This window comes from Oryctolagus cuniculus, chromosome 7, assembly GCF_051225735.1.
Source record: "Oryctolagus cuniculus isolate XC-2025 breed Fujian yellow rabbit chromosome 7, ASM5122573v1, whole genome shotgun sequence".
Taxonomy (NCBI): Eukaryota; Metazoa; Chordata; class Mammalia; order Lagomorpha; family Leporidae; genus Oryctolagus; species Oryctolagus cuniculus.
The window spans coordinates 4,803,696-4,823,736 of record NC_142873.1 but is presented as its reverse complement, the minus strand read 5'-3'; the positions used below and the strand labels follow the sequence as shown (position 1 = coordinate 4,823,736).

At 54.8% G+C, this 20,041-nt stretch overlaps 1 protein-coding gene across 1 annotated transcript in view; it reads right to left on the bottom strand.

Moving 5' to 3' along the window:
* Positions 1–3,592: 3,592 nt before the first annotated feature.
* Positions 3,593–20,041, bottom strand: part of TNN (tenascin N) — a 59,792-nt gene continuing 43,343 nt past the window's right edge. The window contains exons 16-20 of the mRNA XM_002715032.6: positions 19,601–19,752; positions 12,518–12,614; positions 11,526–11,693; positions 6,799–6,962; positions 3,593–4,728 (exon numbers count right to left, since the gene is read on the bottom strand). Of these exons, the coding sequence (XP_002715078.3) occupies positions 4,588–4,728; positions 6,799–6,962; positions 11,526–11,693; positions 12,518–12,614; positions 19,601–19,752 (722 nt within the window). The 3' untranslated portion in view covers positions 3,593–4,587. The remainder of the gene's footprint in view (positions 4,729–6,798; positions 6,963–11,525; positions 11,694–12,517; positions 12,615–19,600; positions 19,753–20,041) is intronic.

The window sequence follows — 20,041 nt, the reverse complement described above, 5'->3', positions numbered from 1 at the left end:
TCTCTCCAGGGACACCTCCCTCCCCTGTCATCACATGGACACCCCCAGCCCCTGTCTCGTCACCCAGCCCAGGACCAGGTCTGGGGCGGAGTCCAGGTCTCACTAGGGAGTTCTTCCAGGTAGTTCTTACTGACTTGTGCCTCCGTCCAGCAGCAACACTGCTTGAGCAGCCACCAAGTGCGGGCAGGATGCTGAGCTGGACCCCGCGTCACTCCCAGACGACGGAACTCAAGCAGGAAGAAGAGTGAGGACAACCCAGAATTCCCCTTTGTCAGAGGACAAGTGGGGCCCTGGAAGTGAGAGTCCCGGTGGGACAGCACTGCCATCTGCTGGCCAGGGCGAGTATAGCAGGCCTCTTGCAGCGGGCTGCCAATCCCAGCCGCACTGGGATTGACGAGAACTCCACCCTGATCCTTCCCACTGTCCGGGTGCAGGGCTTAGGGCAGCGACTTGGAAATTATTTCCGTGGGGAACCACTTCCAGCAGCTGATGAGATTTCCAGGAGCGTCTCGCTGCATATTTGCTTCTCCTTCTGCAAGCTCTGTCTCCATTTTCACCTTGCCCTGTCGACCGTCTCGGTCTTATTTCATCCATCACACTGTGTCCTTGGCCTTCCTAGAACACAACTTCTTGAGTCACTGTCTGCTTGTTTGGACAGCACTTAGTTGGGGGAAGAGTGGACAGAGGCAGAGAGGCGTCCCATCCATTTGTTCACTCCCCAAAAGCCCAAAACACCCAGGGCGGGGCCAGGTCGAAGCCAGGAGCCTGAAGCTCCACCCAGGTCTCCCATACGACCGGCAGGGACCTAAGTCCTTGAGTCATCACTGGTCGCCTTCCAGAGTGTGCGTTAGGGCACTGTCCCAATAGCTATGCCAAACGCTGCCCCTGCCTCCACCCCAAGTCATCCTTTATCTTTGTCCCTGGCTCCTTAAGCACTGGCTGGATTCTATACTCTTTGGATTCTTGAGAATTCTAAGTTTAAATGGAGTTCTCGACCTCATGGACAAATATAAACTCTGAGATCCCATTCCCAGAGGAAGCCACTATCAAAACCAACCAGCTCTGGGGCCAGCGTTGTGTCTTAGCAAGTAAAGCTAAAACCTGTGACACTGGCATCCCACACGGGCACCGGTTCACATCCCAGCTGCTCCACTTCTGATCCAGCTCCCTGCTAATGCACCTGGGAAAAGCAGTGGAAGACGGCCCAAGTCCCTGGGCCCCTGCACCCATGTGGGAGACCCAGAAGAAGCTCCTGACTCCTGGATTTGGCCTGGCCCAGCCCTGGCCGTTGTGGCCATCTGGGGAGGTGAACCAGCAGTGAACCCCTCTCCCCCTCTCTCCCTGTCTCTCTCTCCTCCTCTTCTCTGTAACTCTGACTTCCAGGCCCTCTCTGTGACCACTACCCTTGCTACAGGCCAAGAAACCCCTTCCCTCTTGTCAGAACTGCAATGGCCCTAAACAGTCTGGGAGTCTCCATTCTCTTCACAAGGTGTCACGATGCCCCCACCCTCACCCCCCTACCCTGCCCCCGGACTGACATTTGCAGAACACTGCCCGGCCGTGTCCTGCGCGGTCCATAGCCTCTGAGTTCTCCCCAGCAGAGCGCTCTCAAACCCTGGCTGCTGCTGGGGTCAGTGGACCCTGGGGACACGCTCGGTCTGCTGCCATCACAGATCCCTCGGCAGCCCCGCCCAGACTGCTGAGTCAGCACACCCAGCGCTGGGGCCCAGCAGTCTATGCGCTAACAAGCGTGTTTGATGAACACCCCCAATCCTGCGTCAGGCCCCCCGGGTAGGGGCTGGATCCACTTTGCCAAGGAGGGTGCTGCTTGGCCACAGAGCCTGACGCTCCTGGGAGGAGCCCACGGCTTCTGAACCTCAGGCAACTAGAACACCCTGGCAGGCGAGGAGGGGCCTGGGAACCGGAAGCTGTGCAAAGGGACAAGGCAATCGGCTCGGGCAAAGCCACAAGACTGGAGGAACCCGGCAGGTGTCGCTGCAAGTGTCTCCCACTCGGAGGGGCCCCGGGTGGAACACTGGCCCTCCTGAGGCCGTCTTGCTTATCGATATTTCCAAAATGGATACGCCGTGTGGGCTGCTTCCCCATATTCAGAGAAGAATTCTGAATCCTGGCTCAAACGGGCCAGGCAGCATGGCAAGTTTTTAAGCTTTTTATTTAGTGAGAGAAATGCATGGGAGTGTGAGGGCTTTAATCTAAGGGAGAAAGAAAAGTCCAGAAATTAAGTTGGGGTCCATACCGAGCAGAGAGCAGGCCAGGAGCCACGTGCAGCGAGTGTTTGGTGTTGAGCAGCCATGAGCAGCTCAGCACAAGCAGTGAGGGGAAGGCGAAGAGGGCGGGGCACCAAGGGAGAATCGGGCCCAGCCCACCACCATGCTCCAGGCCTTTTATCCTCTTCCAGAGGGGTGTGGTTAATTATTCTGATTGGCAGGTGGGCGCACAGGTGTGGCCAGGTAGGGGCGTGAGATCACACAGCGGCGTGGTGAAGGTGTGGTCTTCCAGCTCGCAAATCGAGTTCATTTTATCCTACATACTGCCGGCACCTGCACGTCCTGATCCCCCTTAGCTCTTCTCCCACGGCTCCTGTCACTTCTTGCCACGCGACACTTTTTTTTTTTAAACAGGCAGAGTGGACAGTGAGAGAGACAGAGAGAAAGGTCTTCCTTTGCCATTGGTTCACCCTCCAATGGCCACTGTGGCCGGCGCACCGCGCTGATCCGAAGCCTGGAGCCAGGTGCTTTTCCTGGTCTCCCATGGGGTGCAGGGCCCAAGCATTTGGGCCATCCTCCACTGCACTCCCGGGCCACAGCAGAGAGCTGGCCTGGAAGAGGGGCAACCAGGACAGAATCCGGCACCCCGACCGGGACTAGAACCCGGTGTGCCAGCGCCACTAGGTGGAGGATTAGCCTAGTGAGCCGCAGCGCTGGCCCAACGACATTTGCTTGTTACTGTCAGTCTCCCCTACGAGAACATAAGCACCAAGGCAGGACCGGCTCACTTGCGTGGCACTGGCACTTGGAACAGAACCCAGCGCGTAATGAGCGACTGAGAGACTGCGAGAGTAAATGCAGTGACCCTGTCCGGCTTGCTCACCTCCGCGGTTCACCTGTCTCCCCCGTGCCCCGCACGCCACCTGATACCAAGCAACAGACACTTAATAAACTGCGAATCAACGAACAGCGCACAAGCCCCGACACAAACCCCATACTTCATTCAAACCACTCATTACCAGATGCAGCAGTGGGCGCGACTGCTCGGTGTGCCCGTCTGGGGAGCGGGCAGAGGGAGAGGCGATCCCGGCAGTGGAAAGGCTGTTTCCAGAGTGCGGCTTGGCGTTGGCTCAGAAGTCAAAGCCTGGAGACGCGAGGCAATGAACTAGACCCCAGCCCCGGAGGGGCCTGCCTTCCCGCTCACCTGATCCGGTGCATTGCAAGGGTGATTAGTGGCCATCATACACGAAGCCAAAGCCACCTGCATTCCATTACCATGCACACCTGCGTGCCTTCGCGTGAACTTGGGTTACATTTAGGGTTCAAGTGCGCTTCAGCGGCGAAAAAAAGTCACACACGGCGAGTTTGTTTAAGTGGTTTATTATTTTTGTTCTTGAGTAGCAGTTTGAGTGACTTCACTGGTCACTGACTCAGCTACAGAAACCTTCCACAATGATAGGAAATAAGCAGAAAAAAGGAGCTGATCTTGCCTGGGGGCCTTCAAACAGGAAAGCCTCCTGGGGCTGGCTGGGCAGCTCCGGCGACCCCAGGGGCGAACCTCACGATGCTGAGTGGCCCAGGTCGGGGCGCCCAGGGCTGGGAGCCGTCCCGGGAAGGACGGAGGCTGGGGGCTGATGGGAGTGAATGGCAAGGAAGCCAAGAGTCTGCAAGAGTCTGCAGAGGGCCCAGTCATCAAGAGAGCGGAACCCAGCGAGAAGTTATTCACAAGCTGTGCAGATCTGTGAGCGCGATTACACCAGGGGCTGGAAAGGGGGCAGCGACATGGGAGCTCTGGTGTCCAGCCTGCCGGATCCTGCAATGTGGCCAGAGGAGCACGCCTTGGCCCCTCCTGGTGCCCCCATTCATTCTTGTCGATCAGCAATTACAACAGCGGGGCAGGGGTTCCACTTGCGTCAGGCTGCGGCAGCCCTGGCTCCCGGGAGTCACACCGACTCTCTGGTGCTGCTTTCCAGAGAGGTTTGTGCGAGAGCAAGCGAGCGAGGCAGGGAGAGAGGGAGGGAGGCAGCCCGGTTCTACAGCTGCCCACGGCGGAGGCACTGGATGACCCGCGGCTCCAGCAAGCTGTCCCTAGCGAGCCGCGCGGCTCCAATGCTGTCTTTCCCATAGACACTGTGCAACCGCTACTGTGTTGTCTGCTCCCTAGTATAGACGGGCCAAGACACTGCGTGATCTGAAGCTTGGAGACGTGACCTCTTCTGCGGGTTACCAGGGATCCCAGAGCCGAGGGACGACGGAGCGACCCTCAAGCCCCCATTCCCCCTTCCCTGCTGCCCACCCGCCCCCAGCTTCCAAAGCCCCAGCCCTGCCAGTCTCCTGCGACGGCCGCTCAGACGGGCCATCACAACATTCTCGTCTTGCCTCCTAGCGTCCGCTTCTTCCTGCCGACCACGCGCTCCTTGCTGTAGCCTTGAGGGCGGATTTTCAGCTCCACGTAAGGAATGGAGAACTCATGTCCTTTCCACGGCTCCCAGTTCACCCCCTACATAAAAAAAAAAAAAATCAAGAAGAGGCTCCTGGGAGGCGAGGAGGGTGGCTCATGGAACACACGAGAATCTTGGTTTAGCAGTGAAAGCAGCCCCTCCCAGCTAAGGGGAAGCCAGAGGCACCTGCGCCTGGGCCTAGTGATAGACGGTGAGGGCCGGACCCGGGAGCGGGCGCCCTCTGCTGGGCAGTCAGGCCTAGGCAGGCTAAGGACTCAAAACCGAGCTAGGAGCACAGAGGGGCCCAGGAACAGGGTGTGAGGCCAGGAGGTAGGTGGGTGAGGTCCGAGCAGCGGCAAAGACAAGACGGGGTCAACCTGGCCAGCAAGAAACAAATTAGCTTTGCCTCCCTCGTTTCCCTTCCAAGAACGTGAAGTCAGAAATAAACATATTAATTGGCCAACGGTGTAAAATCAGTTTCAATTTAGGCTGTTTAGATATTAGCTCTGGAGTAACAAATGGCCCGCTGCAAACTAAATTTCCTTTTATGTCTTCTGACTGGTGAGTGCAATAATATTTAATTCACTTAATAACCTTGCAACCTGGCCAATAAAGAGCCCCAGCGACCAATTTTATGTATTTTAATTTGTGAGGTAAATAATAAACAAGAAGCTAAATGCCTTGCAGACTGTGAAAAGCACATTAGCCAGATGAATGTCTTTTATTAGTAAATATGGGGATGGTTTAGCACGTGCAGGCTGCTCGTTTCAAATATCGGATCTGTGATCGCCGGCTCACGGCTGCCACCATGATTTGTGGGCCCACCTCCCGGTGGCTTCCCCGGAAGAAACGTCTTCTTGCCATTGAAATGTCACCTAAGGACTGGGAGGCCCCCACTGCCTGGTCAGGGTCCACGTCATGCAGACGTAGCTGGACTTCCGAAGTGCTAACATCTACAGGAATACTGGTACGTGGTGAGGTCAGGGAGCGGCGCCTTCCAGGAAGTGAGGGCAGAACCCCAGGCTGTGAACTCTGAGAGCTGGGGGCGGGGAACAAAGACATGGTTTCCAAGGAGCTGCGAGGGAGCAGGAGCCGCCCTGAGCAGGCCGAGGGCCGGACGGCACACAGGGGCTGCGGAGGTCCGAGAAGTCGTAGACAGGAGAGCTTCTGAGCGAGGGAGGGGCGAGAGCCTGCACACAAGCCTGGAGAGAGGGGCTGGTGGAACCCGCTGCTCTGGGGGGGCCCGGGTGGGGGCGCTCTGGGTGCCGTGGAGACAAGGCTGGGTCTGACCTAAGGAAGAGAGACCTGGCTCCCTGGTGATCCGAGGGCTTGAGAGAACCAGGAGGCATCTTCAAAACGTCCTCCGGAAAAGGAATCGAGATGTGAGAGTTTGAGGAGCAAAAGAAATTTGGAAATCCACGCACACTGTTTTCATGGCGTGCATTCTCCACGAAACTGTTGAAGAGCCGAGCTGGACTAGAACAACTAGTGAGGACCACGCAGCGGTCTGGCAGGACTGAATGTTTGCCTCTCCTCCCAAATTCTCCCCGAAAGCCCTGGCTCCCGATGTGGGCACTAGCAGGTGAGACCTCCAGAGAAGTTAGATTTAGAGGGGGTCACGGGGTGCAGCACCGCCCTCCGTGGGATAGGGTCCAACTAGTAAGAGGGAAAGACCAGGGCTCCCTCTGTCTTCCAGACACAGCGGAGGACAGCTGGCCGTGAGACAGGGCAGGAGTCCCCACCAAGAACTGCACCTGCAGGCACCTGATCTTGGACTGCCCAGCCTCCAGGCACTGTCACTCAAGCTGCCCAGTCTGAGCTGACTGACACAGCATGTCAACGGGTTAGGCAAGATGGTGGCGTCTGACCTACATCACAGGTCTTTACACAGCAATGGCAGCCCAAGCTTCCCACCCCGCTGGCACCAAGGGAGGGAGCAGCCATGGGGGAAACGCCAAGTGGGCAGGGATGGCCGTGACCCCAAGGCTGCAGAGTTATGGAGATGCTCTCCCACCACCCTGACTGGAAGCCAAGGAAGGAGGGGGACCCCCAGACTGGCCTGGAAGGTGTCCTTTGTGAGCTAACTACGGGCGGAGCTGAGACAGAAACAAGTGGCACCTGTCGCCTACCTCACTGTGCTTGGTCTCCCCGTATTTGCCGTTGGGGTTGGCCAAGTGGCAGTTCTTGTACCACCAGCCGCCATGATGTGTCAGGGCACAGTTGCTGAGGGCGATGTCATTATCTCTGTCGAAGGTTGTAAACTTCCACCCGTTGTGGTAAGTAAGAGCGTCCCCTGCAGGAGAGAAGAGACAGGTGCAGGAGCCCGTGCGACTTCAGCCCCTGGGGAATGATCACTCGCAGGACGGAAAGCCAGCTTGGTGTGAAAATGCCAAGGATCCACTGAGCCACGTGTCAGATTTCCAAAACCGATTGTGTGGACTCTGCCCACAGCCCCTGACTGCCCCTCGCACGAGAGAACCACTCTCCTGTGCCCCTGTCTCTGCCGTGGCCCAAACCTCCTGCCCCCAGCCCGGCCCTGGACTCTCTGAATCCCGACTGGCCATCCCTCTGTGCCCCTTTATCCGCAGGTCACTCACCTACACCCCTACCTCTCTGCTCCTGCGGCTGACACCGAAGCCCCTTATCTCTCTTGGCCACCAGGCATCCTCTCCTTGTGGGGTGGGCAAGCTCACCCCCCATGGGGTTCTTCTCTGTCCCCCATCAGTCAACTCCTAACCATCCCGACACCACTCCCCTGGAAGATTCCTCCAGCCACCCTCCACTCGCCCCCTAACACACACACACCTGCACTTGTAGACCCTCATGCTGATGAGCTCACGCTGTGAGTGTTTCGTCACATCCTGTCTGGAGTCTGATTTCACTTCCGTGTCTCCCCTCTCCCTGCATAGCTGTCATCCTCCATAAGCTCGCGTTTAGATTCAGCTTAGAAGAGGCAATAAGGGCCACGTGGGTCAGACACTAACCAAGCTCTGCTCCTGCCCTAGCGACCCTTCCACTGACATGCAACCTCTGAGTTTGCCCAGCAAAGTCTCACCTGACCTCACAGCAAACCTGCAGGGGCAAGGAGGTCAGACTCCCGGCACTCAGCAGGGCCCCACAGTCCTCGGACCACAGAACAGGATTCAAATCCTGGTCCTCAGATTCCAAGTCGGGTTATTTTTTGAGACACCAATCCACCTGTGCTTTCCTTCTTTCTTTTTCAGTTTTTAGAAATCTTTAAATTCGGTAATTTGAGAGGCCGAGAGGCAGAAAGAGAGAGAGATCCACTCCCCACCCCCAACACCCCCACTTGTTCTCTCTCCAAAGGCCCACCACAGCCAGAGCTTGGCCCAGGCCGAAGTTAGGAGCTAAGAACTCCATCTAGGTCTCCCACATGGGTGGCAAGGACCCAAGTAACTACTTGGGTCTTCTGCCTCCCAGGGTGTCTACAGGCAGACAGCTGAAGTTGAGAGCAGAGCCGGGACTCAAACCCACGCACTCTGCTGTGGGATGTGGTTGTCTGAACCTGTGTGTGTGTGTCTTTGTGTGTGTGTGTGTGTATTAAAAATAAATCTAAAAAACACAAAGAGCTAACGACACGCCACACAAAGGGAAGGTCCGCCTGGCACTTCCAGCCCTCCAGGCTCCCACAGTGGCTCCATTCAGAAGAGCAAGAATGGACCACGAGGCCTCTGCTGCTCTGACTCCATCCCAGCCAGCTCCCAATCCAGTCAGGGGCAGGCACTCTGTCCCCTTCCTCATCCACAGTTCCTCCTCCCTTCCGTCTCCTGCAGAGTCAACTCCATCCCCAGTGACACCCAGCGCCTCCCTCAGTAACATGCACGTGGCCCACCTCTCACATGCGAAACTGCCAGAGCTGTCCGGTAAGAACTTAGGAGGAGGCTTTCTTAAAGGTAACCTTCGTGGTTACCCAACCTTGGGCACTGGGTAACGCAGCCTTTGGCCAGGGTAAGGGAAGGCGCTTCCCTGCAGGTGGATTTCCTACCTTCCAGAGACGGAAGCCATCCTAATGTTCAGAGTGCACACGGCGAGAGTATCCAAGAATCCAAAGTCAGCCGGCCCTCGCTGAGACGCTATTAGCATTCTGACTTAGGCAGCTTATCTCCCTAGGTAGGGCAAAGCAGCCAAGCCAACGAGCTTAGACTTCCTCCATGCCGTTTTAGGGGGAACTCTGATGGGAGGTATCACCTGTAGCATGAAGGCTTTGCGTGGGATACTGGTTCTTCTGGCGCAGGTGACTGGAGGGGTCTCAACCCAAGCACACTCAGGGCCATCACCTGTCTCATCAAACTGTGACTCCAAGGCGTACTCTCCTCCTCCAGTACCTCACGGGACAGGGAAGGTGGCGCAAGCAAGTGCAGCAGCCGGGACTGGAAGAAGCCCTTACCATATCCCATCTAAGACACAGGCCAGGTGCCTGTACCGTGAAGATCTTTTGCCTTAGGACTAGGAGTGGGCAAGCAACAGAGGCACTTGTGCCATTTCTGGCTTTCGCTTTCGTCCAGGTACCCACTCATTTATTTCTCTATCTAAATGCCTGAATTTAAGAATCTACTTCAAAACAAGGAAGGCACCAGCATTTGGAGCAGAACAATCCCTCAGCTTGGACATCTGGTACCCCTGGCCCAGCCCACTAACTGCTGGTGGGGTTCCCCTGCCACGTTTCCAATCCTTCCAGGTGCTGGGTACTGCAAAGTCCTATAGGGTGGGACTTGAAATCAGCTGGGACTGATTGGTCAGCCCTAGAAGTCACCCTGCAGCAAGTGAGCATGTCAGTGTTTTCACGTTAGCTGCTCAATACCTGAGCGGCTGCGTGAGGGCAGCGCTCCCAGCAGCCTGCCTGCTCCCCTGCCGGACTCACAATCAGACGCCAACAGCACCCTCTGACCTTGCTGGAGACGCCCTCAGGAAGCAGTGACGGGCTGCCATGGAAGTCAGAAGGTGGGGGCCCACCTGGGCAGTGTGCGCAGGGACAAGTCTAAAACCACACCCCCCACCAGGGCCACGCGCCTCTCTGTTCTCATCAGCTCTGGGGAGGCAGAAAGGGAGAGGGAAAAGTCCACCTTCCACTTGAACACCACGTCCTCTAAACAGTGCCTCGTTTAGGACATGAGTAGCCAGAAGCTTCCTAGATTTTAAAACCCTCCTGGTAGAGCCATCAGCATATATGAGGGAAGTGAACGCTCTGTGAGCCCGAACCACAGCGATTCAGAAGTTAGAAGTAGAAAAGACTGCACACACAGAAGACTCGATTCCCGCCCTAACACTGTGTGATCTGAACGTCTCCCAAGGCTTCCTATTAAAAATCCGCCACTGACCTCCACTGTTGGCCCAAACAACCTCCGGACAGGAATTAGCCTGATCACAGTCAAAATGCAAATAGGGTGCCTGGGAGGGGGCTCCCTGTCACTCACCCTCCACTTGCCTCAGCGCCTTTCCTGAGCCATGTTGAGACAGGCCTCCGAAAAGGAAAATGTGCCTGGTGAGAAAGGGGAGGGGGCAGAGGGCCCGAGTACCTGGGCCCCTGCACCCACATGGGAGACCAGGATGGAGCTTCGGGCTCCTGGCTTCAGCCTGGCCCAGCCCCACCTGTTGCTGCCTAGGGAGGGAGCTAGCAGATGGAAGACACCTCTCTCTGTCTCTGTCTCTGTCTCTCTCTCTCTCTCTCTCTCCTCTGCAACACTGACTTTCAGACTGAAAAACAAATCTTTATTTTAAGAAAAATAGGCAAAAGTCAAACTATAGATTTATGTGCTACGGTTTAAAATGCATAAATAGAGGTTTTAAATCGATAGTGTCAAACCAACAACCCTTCAATATGATCTTCACCATGGTAACTCTAGTATTTTGGCCACGCTGCGTAATTCTGTTCTTCGCCTTCAGAACTGAACACACCATCGACTGGTTATGAGCGAACCCCGGCTTTCGGCTGACCTGCTTCCGTGCCGTCGGCGTCGGATTCAGTTAAAGAGGCCTGCGCTTCCCGTGGCTGAAATCTGCACTTTCACTTCTCTGGCTTTGTTTCCAGCAAAGCGCCGCGCGCACTTACAGAACAGCACTCACACCATGGTGTGAACAGCGCTGACGAGCTCACTGCTGACGCCCGAGCAGGGGCTTGCAGGCACCATGAGCCCCTGGGAATGCTGCTTCTTCAGCGAAGACTCCTGCGCACCAGCCGGACTGAGGCAGTACAAGAGGAGGGTTTTGGGGGCGATGCTGTGGCATAACCAGTAAAGCTGCCACCTGCAGTGCCGGCATCCCATATGGGTGCCGGTTTGAGTCCCGGCTGCTCCACTTCCAATCCAGCTCTCTGCTGTGGCCTGGGAAAGCAGTGGAAAATGGCCCAAGTGCTTGGGCCCCTGCACCTGCATGGGAGACCCGGAAGAAGCTCCTGGCTCCTGGCTTCGGATGGGCGCAGGTCCTGCCATTGCAGCCAACTGGGGAGTGAACCAGCAGATGGAAGACTCTCTCTCTCTCGCTCTCGCTCTCGCTCTCGCTCTCGCTCTGCCTCACCTTCTCTCTGTGTAACTCTGACTTTCAAATAATTAAATAAAATCTTTAAAAGAGAGAAAGAGTGAGTTCTGACCACAGAAGGAGTCACTGTGTCACCTATACAAAGTTTCCACTGTGACGGCAGCAGAGGACGGCTTTCACTTTTCCACTGTGATGGCAGTCAAGGGCGGCTTTCACTGTTTTGTGCAGCCCCAGCTCCTTGCAGGGAGCAGGCCCTCGATTGTCACTGAGGACACTTGGCCTCCACAAAACACTCCACTCCGAGACCCACGACCCAGACAGCAGAGCAGGACACCCTCGCGGTGCAAACACGTCCGCTTACCTGCTGTGCCTCTGTATTTCCCGACGGTCAGCTTGTAGCGCTCCTTGCTGGAGGCCACTTGGAAGAAGTCGTACACGGCATAGGCAGACTCATTGAGCGTCTGCAGGTCCACTCTCACCTCGTAGCGGGTCGGAGTGCCAGTGGTGAGATTGTGCAGCTTGTCCAGACCTGAAAGCCAGGAAAGGAACTGACCAATCAGCCGGCACGTGAGCCCTCGCCACTGGCGTCTGAGATTTTCAGGTCTAAAAGTCAGTCGACTGAGCCCTTCCCTCCTCTCCTAGCCCGGTGGTTTCTCCTCAGGGAGGCTCACCGTCTCACCCTACACCGTCTTAGGCCCACGCATGCTAACGAGCCCCGTGGAGGGCAGCAGTAAGGGGCGGGCTGTGCCTCCAGGGGCTCCATCTCCCGGACGCAGAAGCAGCTCTGTAGCGCCCTCTCGGTTCACCAAGCAGAAGAGCAGATCAGCTACCCATTCTCAGGTCTCAGAAGAGATTTTGGACCAAGCAAACCACAGACATCACCTACTCTATTAGACACTGAGTATCCCGATTATGATATTTTAATTATTCATGTCCCAGTTGGTGCGTTTGGCGATTTCACTCCCTGTGAACCTCTGCTCCAGAAGCAGCAGAGGGAAAAGGCGGGACATGCCTTAATGCCCGGCACAACCAGCAGGACCGCAGGGGTTGCCAGGACGTCCCCCAACAATGCCCAGAGTCCCAGGCAACCAACTGCCTCCTCCGGTGGTTGCTAAGAAGTTCAGGCTCCAGGGAGCTCCTGCAGAGCTGGGTTAGACACAGCCCAGGAGCCATCAGGACAGGCTACCTTTGCAGAAGCCCAGAACACATGAGAGCCCTCCCACCAACACGGCCCCACCAACGCCCCTCGGGAGACTCCACAGAGTGACCGTCTGTGAGCTGCCCGACCGGCTACCTTGTCTAGGGGCAATCACCCCTAGCAGCCCCGCCCTCCTGACTCCTCAGAGGTCATACCAATCCAAAACTCCTGCATGGGGTCCCCAAAGCCTTCCACGTAGCTCCGCCAACGCTTGAAGAAATCTAGCTGCCCCGTGTTCCGCCTCTGGAAGACCTGGGGGAGAAGACGGGTGCTTCAATCTGACACTGAACAGACTTAACTTAATGGACCATCCCTGTATTTTCCAAGGGCATGCTGGGATACAAGGGGCAACTATGAACCTGCAAAACACCGACTTCCTCCAGTGAGCACGCCTTCTTTCTCTTCCAGAAGTCGGCAGACTAACTATATTGGTTATACCATTTTTAAAAAAAGATTTATTTGCTTATTATTTGAAAGAGAGAGAGAGTTATCTTCCACCTGCTGGTTCACTTCCCAAATGGCTACAATGGCCAGAGAGGACCCACGTCAGAGCCAGGAGCCTGGAACTCCATCTGCGTTCCCCGCACGGCTGGCAGGAGCCAAAGTACCTGGGCCATCTTCTGTAGCCTGCCCAACCACGTTAGCAGGGAGCTGGATCGGGAGCTGAGCAGCTGGGACTGGAGCCAGCATTCCAATGTGGGATGCTAGAGTTGTAAGTGCAGGCCTAACTTACTGTCCCAAAATGCTGGTCCCTGGTTATTCCATCAATAAATGTTCTTTATGTGTGTAGTAGCTTGTGAAGAACTGAAATGTCTAGAAGAAAAGCAGAGACTCTTCCTACACTCAAGAAATTTCAATTCTAGAACCGGGGAGCCTTGGAGAAGTGGCGGCATGACTGCTACTGCTGGACTGTGTAGGGCAGAACATTCCAGAACTCTGCCAACTCCGACCTGTAACTCTGAACATCTCTTCAGCTCAATGGGGCCACGTTATATTTATATGCTATCTTTTCCTCATGTAAGTAGTTTGAATGTAGGAATTATTTTTAATCCACTTATTCCTAATATAGCAATTATTTTAATAATTATGGAGAAAAAAGTTCATCCAACAAAGATTTATTGAGTAACTACTAGGTAAGTGGCATGATGCAAGACAATGTTACAAAATGAATAGACCAGAGGTGGCCTCTGCCTTCATGAAGCTAAATGGTAAATGAAAAAGCCATGAATTAAATAATCAAACAGATAAAGCAGCAATTAAGATTGCGAGTTATGAGGGAAAGACGCAACAGGGAGTGAAGACCTGACCAAGGAGCCAGGAAAGCTCCCCTCGGGAAGCGGCTGGGAATTATGGGATGTGTAAGAGGTCAGCTTAGAGGGTGGCAGTGCAGGATGCTGGGGCGCTGGGGGCTGATGAGGAAGGAGTGGGAAGAGAGGCTACAAAGCTGCGTAGGGTCCGTCCTTGTGGGCTTCACTGGGAATTGTTGAAGAGCCTGGCTCATTGTGAAAGCAGTGGGGTTTCCCGAAGGTTTGTAAGCAGGAAATGATACATTCATATTTACAGCTTGGCCAGATCCTCAACTTCAGCACAGAGAATGGCCAGGGACAAAAGTGCAGGACAGATGATGCGCTAGGGGACCACTGCAGAGTACCAGTGAGAGAGGACGGCAGCTTGGACTGGGGGCTGCCCTGCGGATAGACACAAGTATACAGGAGGGGGGGAGGAGTGCTGTGGTGACAGACAGAAGGTGGACCTGGAAGAGGAGTAAGTCAAGAATGATGCTTGGGTTTGGCTTGCAGACTGATCTCACCGAGCTGTTCCCTGCGATGGGGCAGTCTGAGAAGACAGACTGTGCACGGTGAGCTCCCCTGTGCACATGGCGAGGACAAGCTCGTTCCAAGTCGTCCTGAGGAGTGACGATGACATCCCCACAGCAGAATGTACAGAAAGAGAGACCCAGGGGACCCGCATTGGCGTACAATGGGTTGAGCTACGACCTGCAGCGCCAACATCCAGTATGGGCGCCAGTCCTGGCTGCTCCACTGCCCACATGCCTAGAAAAGCAGTGGAGGATTGCCCAAGTTTTGGGGGCCCTACACCCTTGTGGGTGGACTAGAAGAAGCTCCTGGCTCCTGGTTTAGGCCTGGCACCATCCCAATTGTTGCAACCATTTGAGGAATAAACCAGTGGATGGAAGATCTCTCTCTGTCACTCCTTGTCTCTCTCTGTAACTCTGCCTCTCAAATAAATAAACAAACCTTGAAAGAAGGAAGGAAGGAAGGAAGGAAGGAAGGAAGGAAGGAAGGAAGGAGCGAGCGAGCGAGCAGCCATTAACAAAAAGCATGGGCTCATTACAGATAGAGGAGGAACAACAAGAAATGTAGAAGGAACCTGAAAAAATATGGAATCATCGAAGCCACAGATAGAAGGGGTGAGGGCAACAATGTCAAAAACTGATTAGAGGTGCACAGATGTGAGGCCAAAACTGTCCCTAGAATTCAGAGACATGGAAACCGCCAGTGACTCGCACAAGAGCTGTGTTTGTTAGAGGCAGGGCAGAGGCCCAGGGGAACAGGCACAAGAGTGAGCGGGCCGTGAGAAACGGAGACGGAACTGGCACTGTTCCACAGGCGTACGGCTGCTTTCTTTTCAAAAATTTCCCTATCTGGAGAAGGCAGGCAGTTCCAGCCCGAGTAAATTGGATTCCTTAATACGAAGTAAATTTGAAAAGTACCCAAAAGCTAAGCACACCTGTGCACACTGTTGGACTTGGTAATGCGTATAATCCTGTAGGACCTTGACAGACAACCTGAACGGCAGCCCCAGCTGACCTCAGCAAGGGCTCCCACCATCCACAGGCTACAATCGCACCTCTCCCTTGTATTCATTCAAATGCAGAGCCCCAGTACAAAATCTCATCTCCCTCCTTTCCACTTGACTTCACAGCTGTGCCTGCGAGTGGAACAGGCTATTTTGAATTTGGTAAGGTAAACCGCCTGATAGCTTGCCTTCTTTACATCTGTCTCTGGGGAGACGCAGGGAGGGAGGAGAGAACGGTGCTCAGAGCTCACGATGCATTCCTTCTGGGGCCTCCCCTGGCCAGGTCAGCTGGCCCAGAGCTCCTGACCAAGGCACCAATGAGCAGGGGAAAATTCTAGGCTCTGAGTCAGACCACAGCCCTTCCCAGCAGGGGTGGGGAGCCAGCAGCCTCCATTCCTGATCCCTGGCCCATGCAGTGTAGGCGCGGGGGGGGGGGGGGGGGGGGATCTGCCTCCAGGCTGGCTGGCCAGGACTCAGCGAGGCGGTATGTGCAAAACCGCTGTTCATGTGGGAAAGACTGTGGACGTGGTCCTCGCCAACAGGGGCACCCTCCGGTGCCACGCTGCTCTCTCTCCTCTCTCTTCACACGGCCATCTTTTAAAACTGACCCGGTCCTCTCCGGGTTTCCTGCGTACTTCTTCATTCACTCACTTCTAGAACCGTCATTTTTCCAGCATCTGTTGTGTGCTGGCTCCCGGGCAGATACACGTGATGCCATTTGATGGAGCTGAAAGTCCAGAAAAGCAGGCAGCCAGGGCCACACAGCTGTCACTCAGCGGCTGATGCAAGGATAACACACAAACCTCCCTTCATGCAATTAGAACGCTTAAAAACTCAGGAAAAAGCCTAGCATTTCCTAAACTCTGAGGACGTCTTAGTTCCCTAGCAAGGTGCTGTTCCAACCCCTTTCCTGGGACTCTGCCTGTCCCACAGTCCGTGACATCCTAGGGTGGAGGTGGCACCAACGTTTGCTGTCACATCCACTGTGTCAACTCATATTACCACCACAAGGTCAAGCTCAAATCCAGCGCTCCCACCCTAGGACAGGCTCATTACAAAGACCTGTGGGCTCCATCGCCAATCAGTGGACACAGAGCCCTCGCTGGACGGGGCCTCTCCAGCTGACTTTATATACATACTGCTTCAATTGGACCAGGAAGGCCTCAAAGCTGATTCTGGTGATTTAACTCCAAACTTACTAGACGCGTCCTTAGGCCACTCAGTTAGCCTGGACGAGCCCCAGCTGTCACGTTAGGATGTCACCAGCCCCTCCGTCAAAAACTCCAGTAGCATCTTCTACCAGGTCATTGTTCACAGTAAATTGTAAGGGATCCAGGCCAGAGCCCGGTGCATGTAGGTAAAATAGTTCTTCTCATCTCAATACAGACTACTTTGCATTCTATTATAGCAGATTCCCAGTGAACTACTGACCCACAGGGACTACTGAAACACCTCCATCAGGAAGCCCTCCTGGACTCGCCCAGAGTCCAGCCCATTCCCAGTCTAGGGGACAAAGCACCCTCTAATGAACTGTCTAAGAGGGACAAAGGCCCCTGGCTGTCGGTCTCAGGGGGAGAAAAATCTATTTGTGTCTGGATAAAGACATGCAAAGATGCCACTCCGCGCGAGAGCTTGCTCAGTGCCCTGAGCACCTAAGTCAAGGAGGCACATGTCAGCACTGCGTCTGCACGCCTGTGGGAAGGGCTCTCCAGACAGGAGACAGCGATGGAAACAGCGGGGAGACAGCAAGTGCTCCCTGATGTGCTCCCGGCTCCCCGCCAGCAGCCTCAGCCACCTCGGGGCACAGCTCCTCTGGCCTGTTCGTCACACTGGGTTCCTGCTGCCTGGGACAGAGAAACACATTTCCTTAAAAGGATTTTAAAAGCTCAATAAAAAGGAGCAAGGCGCTATAGGTCACCCTGCAGTGACAGAAGGATCCAAAACCATGAAAACTGAGCCCTTTCGCCATGGAAACTGTCAGTAAAACAGCTGGTGGAGAGGCCTGGATGTTTAGTCTAGTGGTTAAGACGCCCACATCCCACCTCGGGGTGTCAGGGTTTGATTCCCGGCTCTGGTTTCCGATTCCAGCTTCCTGCCATTATGGATCAGAGCAGGCAGCAGGCAGGTGACAGGAGTCAGACCCTAGCCTCCCACATGGGAGACCAAACTGAGTTCCTGGCTCCTGACCGTGGCCCTGGCCCAGCCCTGGCTGTCGTGGGCATTTGGGGGAGTGAATCAATGAATGAGATCTCTTTCTCTCGCTCTCTGCCTCGCAAATTTAAAGACTTGTCTGAAGTTTTCAGGACTCCACATGACTTCTGGGACATGGCGGCCTTGCAAAGAACCCTACAGTGTCCCGGCAGGTGCATCACCTCCAGAAGTCTGGGTCAGAAAACAAGACTTAGGCAGGGATGGGGGACTGCTGTGGGTCAGAATGCAGAGTGGACTCATTACTTCTGGAACTGAACTCTGTGTCTGAGTGAGGGTCATTTGCATGGGTGGGAGGTGAAAAGCAAGTTCTTTGAGGTCAAGGATTGAGTCTGTTTGGTTCATGGCTGAATTTCAAGTGTCTGACGCATAGTAGGCACTCAATAAATATTTGTGCACTAAACCCTGGGTTTCCTGGGTAGACAGGTTGCTAGATCTCTTTCTAAAGGCTGTCCTTGACATATGTCACCTTCCCTATGTGAGCTTGGCTTTCAAAAATGCCACACCAGGCAGTCCAAACACCCGCCAATGGCCCATTACAGGCACAAAGGGAGGAAATTTGGCTTCAGGCCTAAAGGGACAGAAGGCTTAGAGTTACAAAGGTGCTGATGAAAAGCACCTATGGATCTGGTCAAGAGGAAGACTGCTCATGCTACATTCTGTCCCTTACGATTACCAACCAATCAGGAATTTCTCCCCACCAGTCGTGGGTGACTGCCCTTGAGCCACCGCGCTGCTGTGCGGGTAATAAGCTTCCTTCGCTGGGGCTCATCAGAAGGTATCGTTTTACCCACGGTTGCTCAAGCATCCCTGATTTCCCAGGCCTCTGAGCAGGCGTGTAAACGAATGCAGTCTGAGCGCTGTGAGGTCGCGCTGCCTCCCGGCACCACGAGCTGCACATGCGCAGCAGGTTAGGCTGCGCGCTGGCTTGGGGCAGTGAGCGTCTCAGCCAGTGCAGGCACAGAGCTGCGGGCCAGGGGGAATGCAGGATCAGACTGTGACCGCAAGGCCGCTTATCACATAACTGGATCAGCAGACGCAATCACACAGGGCGTCCTGTGGTTTAAGCGGTGACCCAAGAGAATAAAACCTCCACACTGAAGAGAAATGGTTAGAACATTGCCCACCCTTCTTTCTTTCAGGCTTTGGTCTTGCAAATCAAAGTCCCAAATGCCTGGCCTCTGTACTGGGGGGCCAGGGTGCTGAACCTGGGCCACAGGCTTCAAGGCAAAGGATTGAGCTCCCAAACAGATGATCGTTTTAGATGAGCTCACATGACCTGCTGGGAAGACCAATGAGTTAGCAGGCTGGCGCCTTGAAATCTGGTCCTAGCTGTGTTATTAACCTGCATGACCTAGCTAGGGCATTTCTCTCTGTGAGCCTCACTTTCCTACCTACAAAACAGGAATAATAATCCTTTCTTGCTCTAACACTGGTGGGTGAGAGTCATTTTTTAAGGGTATATTTATTTGAAAGGCAGAGTTACAGAGAGAGAGGGAGAGACAGAGAGAAATCTTCCATCCACGGGTTCACCCTCCAAATGACTGCAAAGGCTGGAGTGGGGCCAATCTGAAGCCAGGAGCCAGGAGCTTCCTCTGGGTCTCCCCCCCCGGGCTCATGTGCCCAAGCATTTGGGTCTTCTTCCACTGCTTTCCCAGGTGCATTAGCAGGGAGATGGATTGGAAGTGGAGCAGCTGGGACTTGAACCAGCACCCATATGGGATGTTGGCATCACAGACAATAGCTTATGCCACGGTGCCAGTCTCATGAGAGTCATGTTTATGAAAGTGATTTGTAGAGGGTGGAGCAGAGGTAATACATTAGATGCAAAAAAACCCACAGGCCCTCCTAGTTTCCCACCCAAGTCTACCCAAGCCTGTCTAACACTAGTTTCCCACCCGAGTCTACCCAAGTCTGTCTGTAACACTAGTTTCCCACCCGAGTCTACCCAAGCCTGTCTGTAACACTAGTTTCCCACCCGAGTCCACCCAAGCCTGTCTGTAACACTAGTTTCCCACCTGAGTCCACCCAAGCCTGTCTGTAACAGGTGTTATATACAAGGCTCTTCCTTACAGTGGATTAGGATCTGCCTAGAAACAGCTGCAAACCATTCCCCTGGACACAGACAAGTAGAGAGTCCCCCAAACCCTCCATGGAGCAGCCACGGAGGGGAAGGCACTGCAGGGGCTGCGGGGGGCTCTGTGACTCACTATCCAGCCGCCGCCATCCGTGTCCATGTCACAGTACACCTGCAGGGGCCGGCTGGGGTCGCCGTTCAGGTAGATGGTGTAGAGGCCACTGGCGGCATTGCTGTTCTGCTGAACCTGAGTGCAGTCCGAAGGGTGTGGAAACCTGGCGTCAACTGGGAGCCGAGCAGAACGGGTTCGTTAGAAGGGCCGTGGGAAGCTTTCATAAACACCCACGAGCTTGCTTCCTGTAACTCTGCACCCCCGTCTTCCTTCCTCGCTCACTCTGCTCCTCTCAAGCTCTCTGAATGCACCAGGGTTAAGGTCAAGTTCACATCACCTCTTCCCCCAAGCCAGCTCCCCCACAAAGTAACACTTGGCACAAAGTAACACTTGGCTCCTCTTCCGTCTCTCTGCTGCGACAGGAGCCTATTTTCATGTCTCCCCGCTGAGAAAATCTCCACC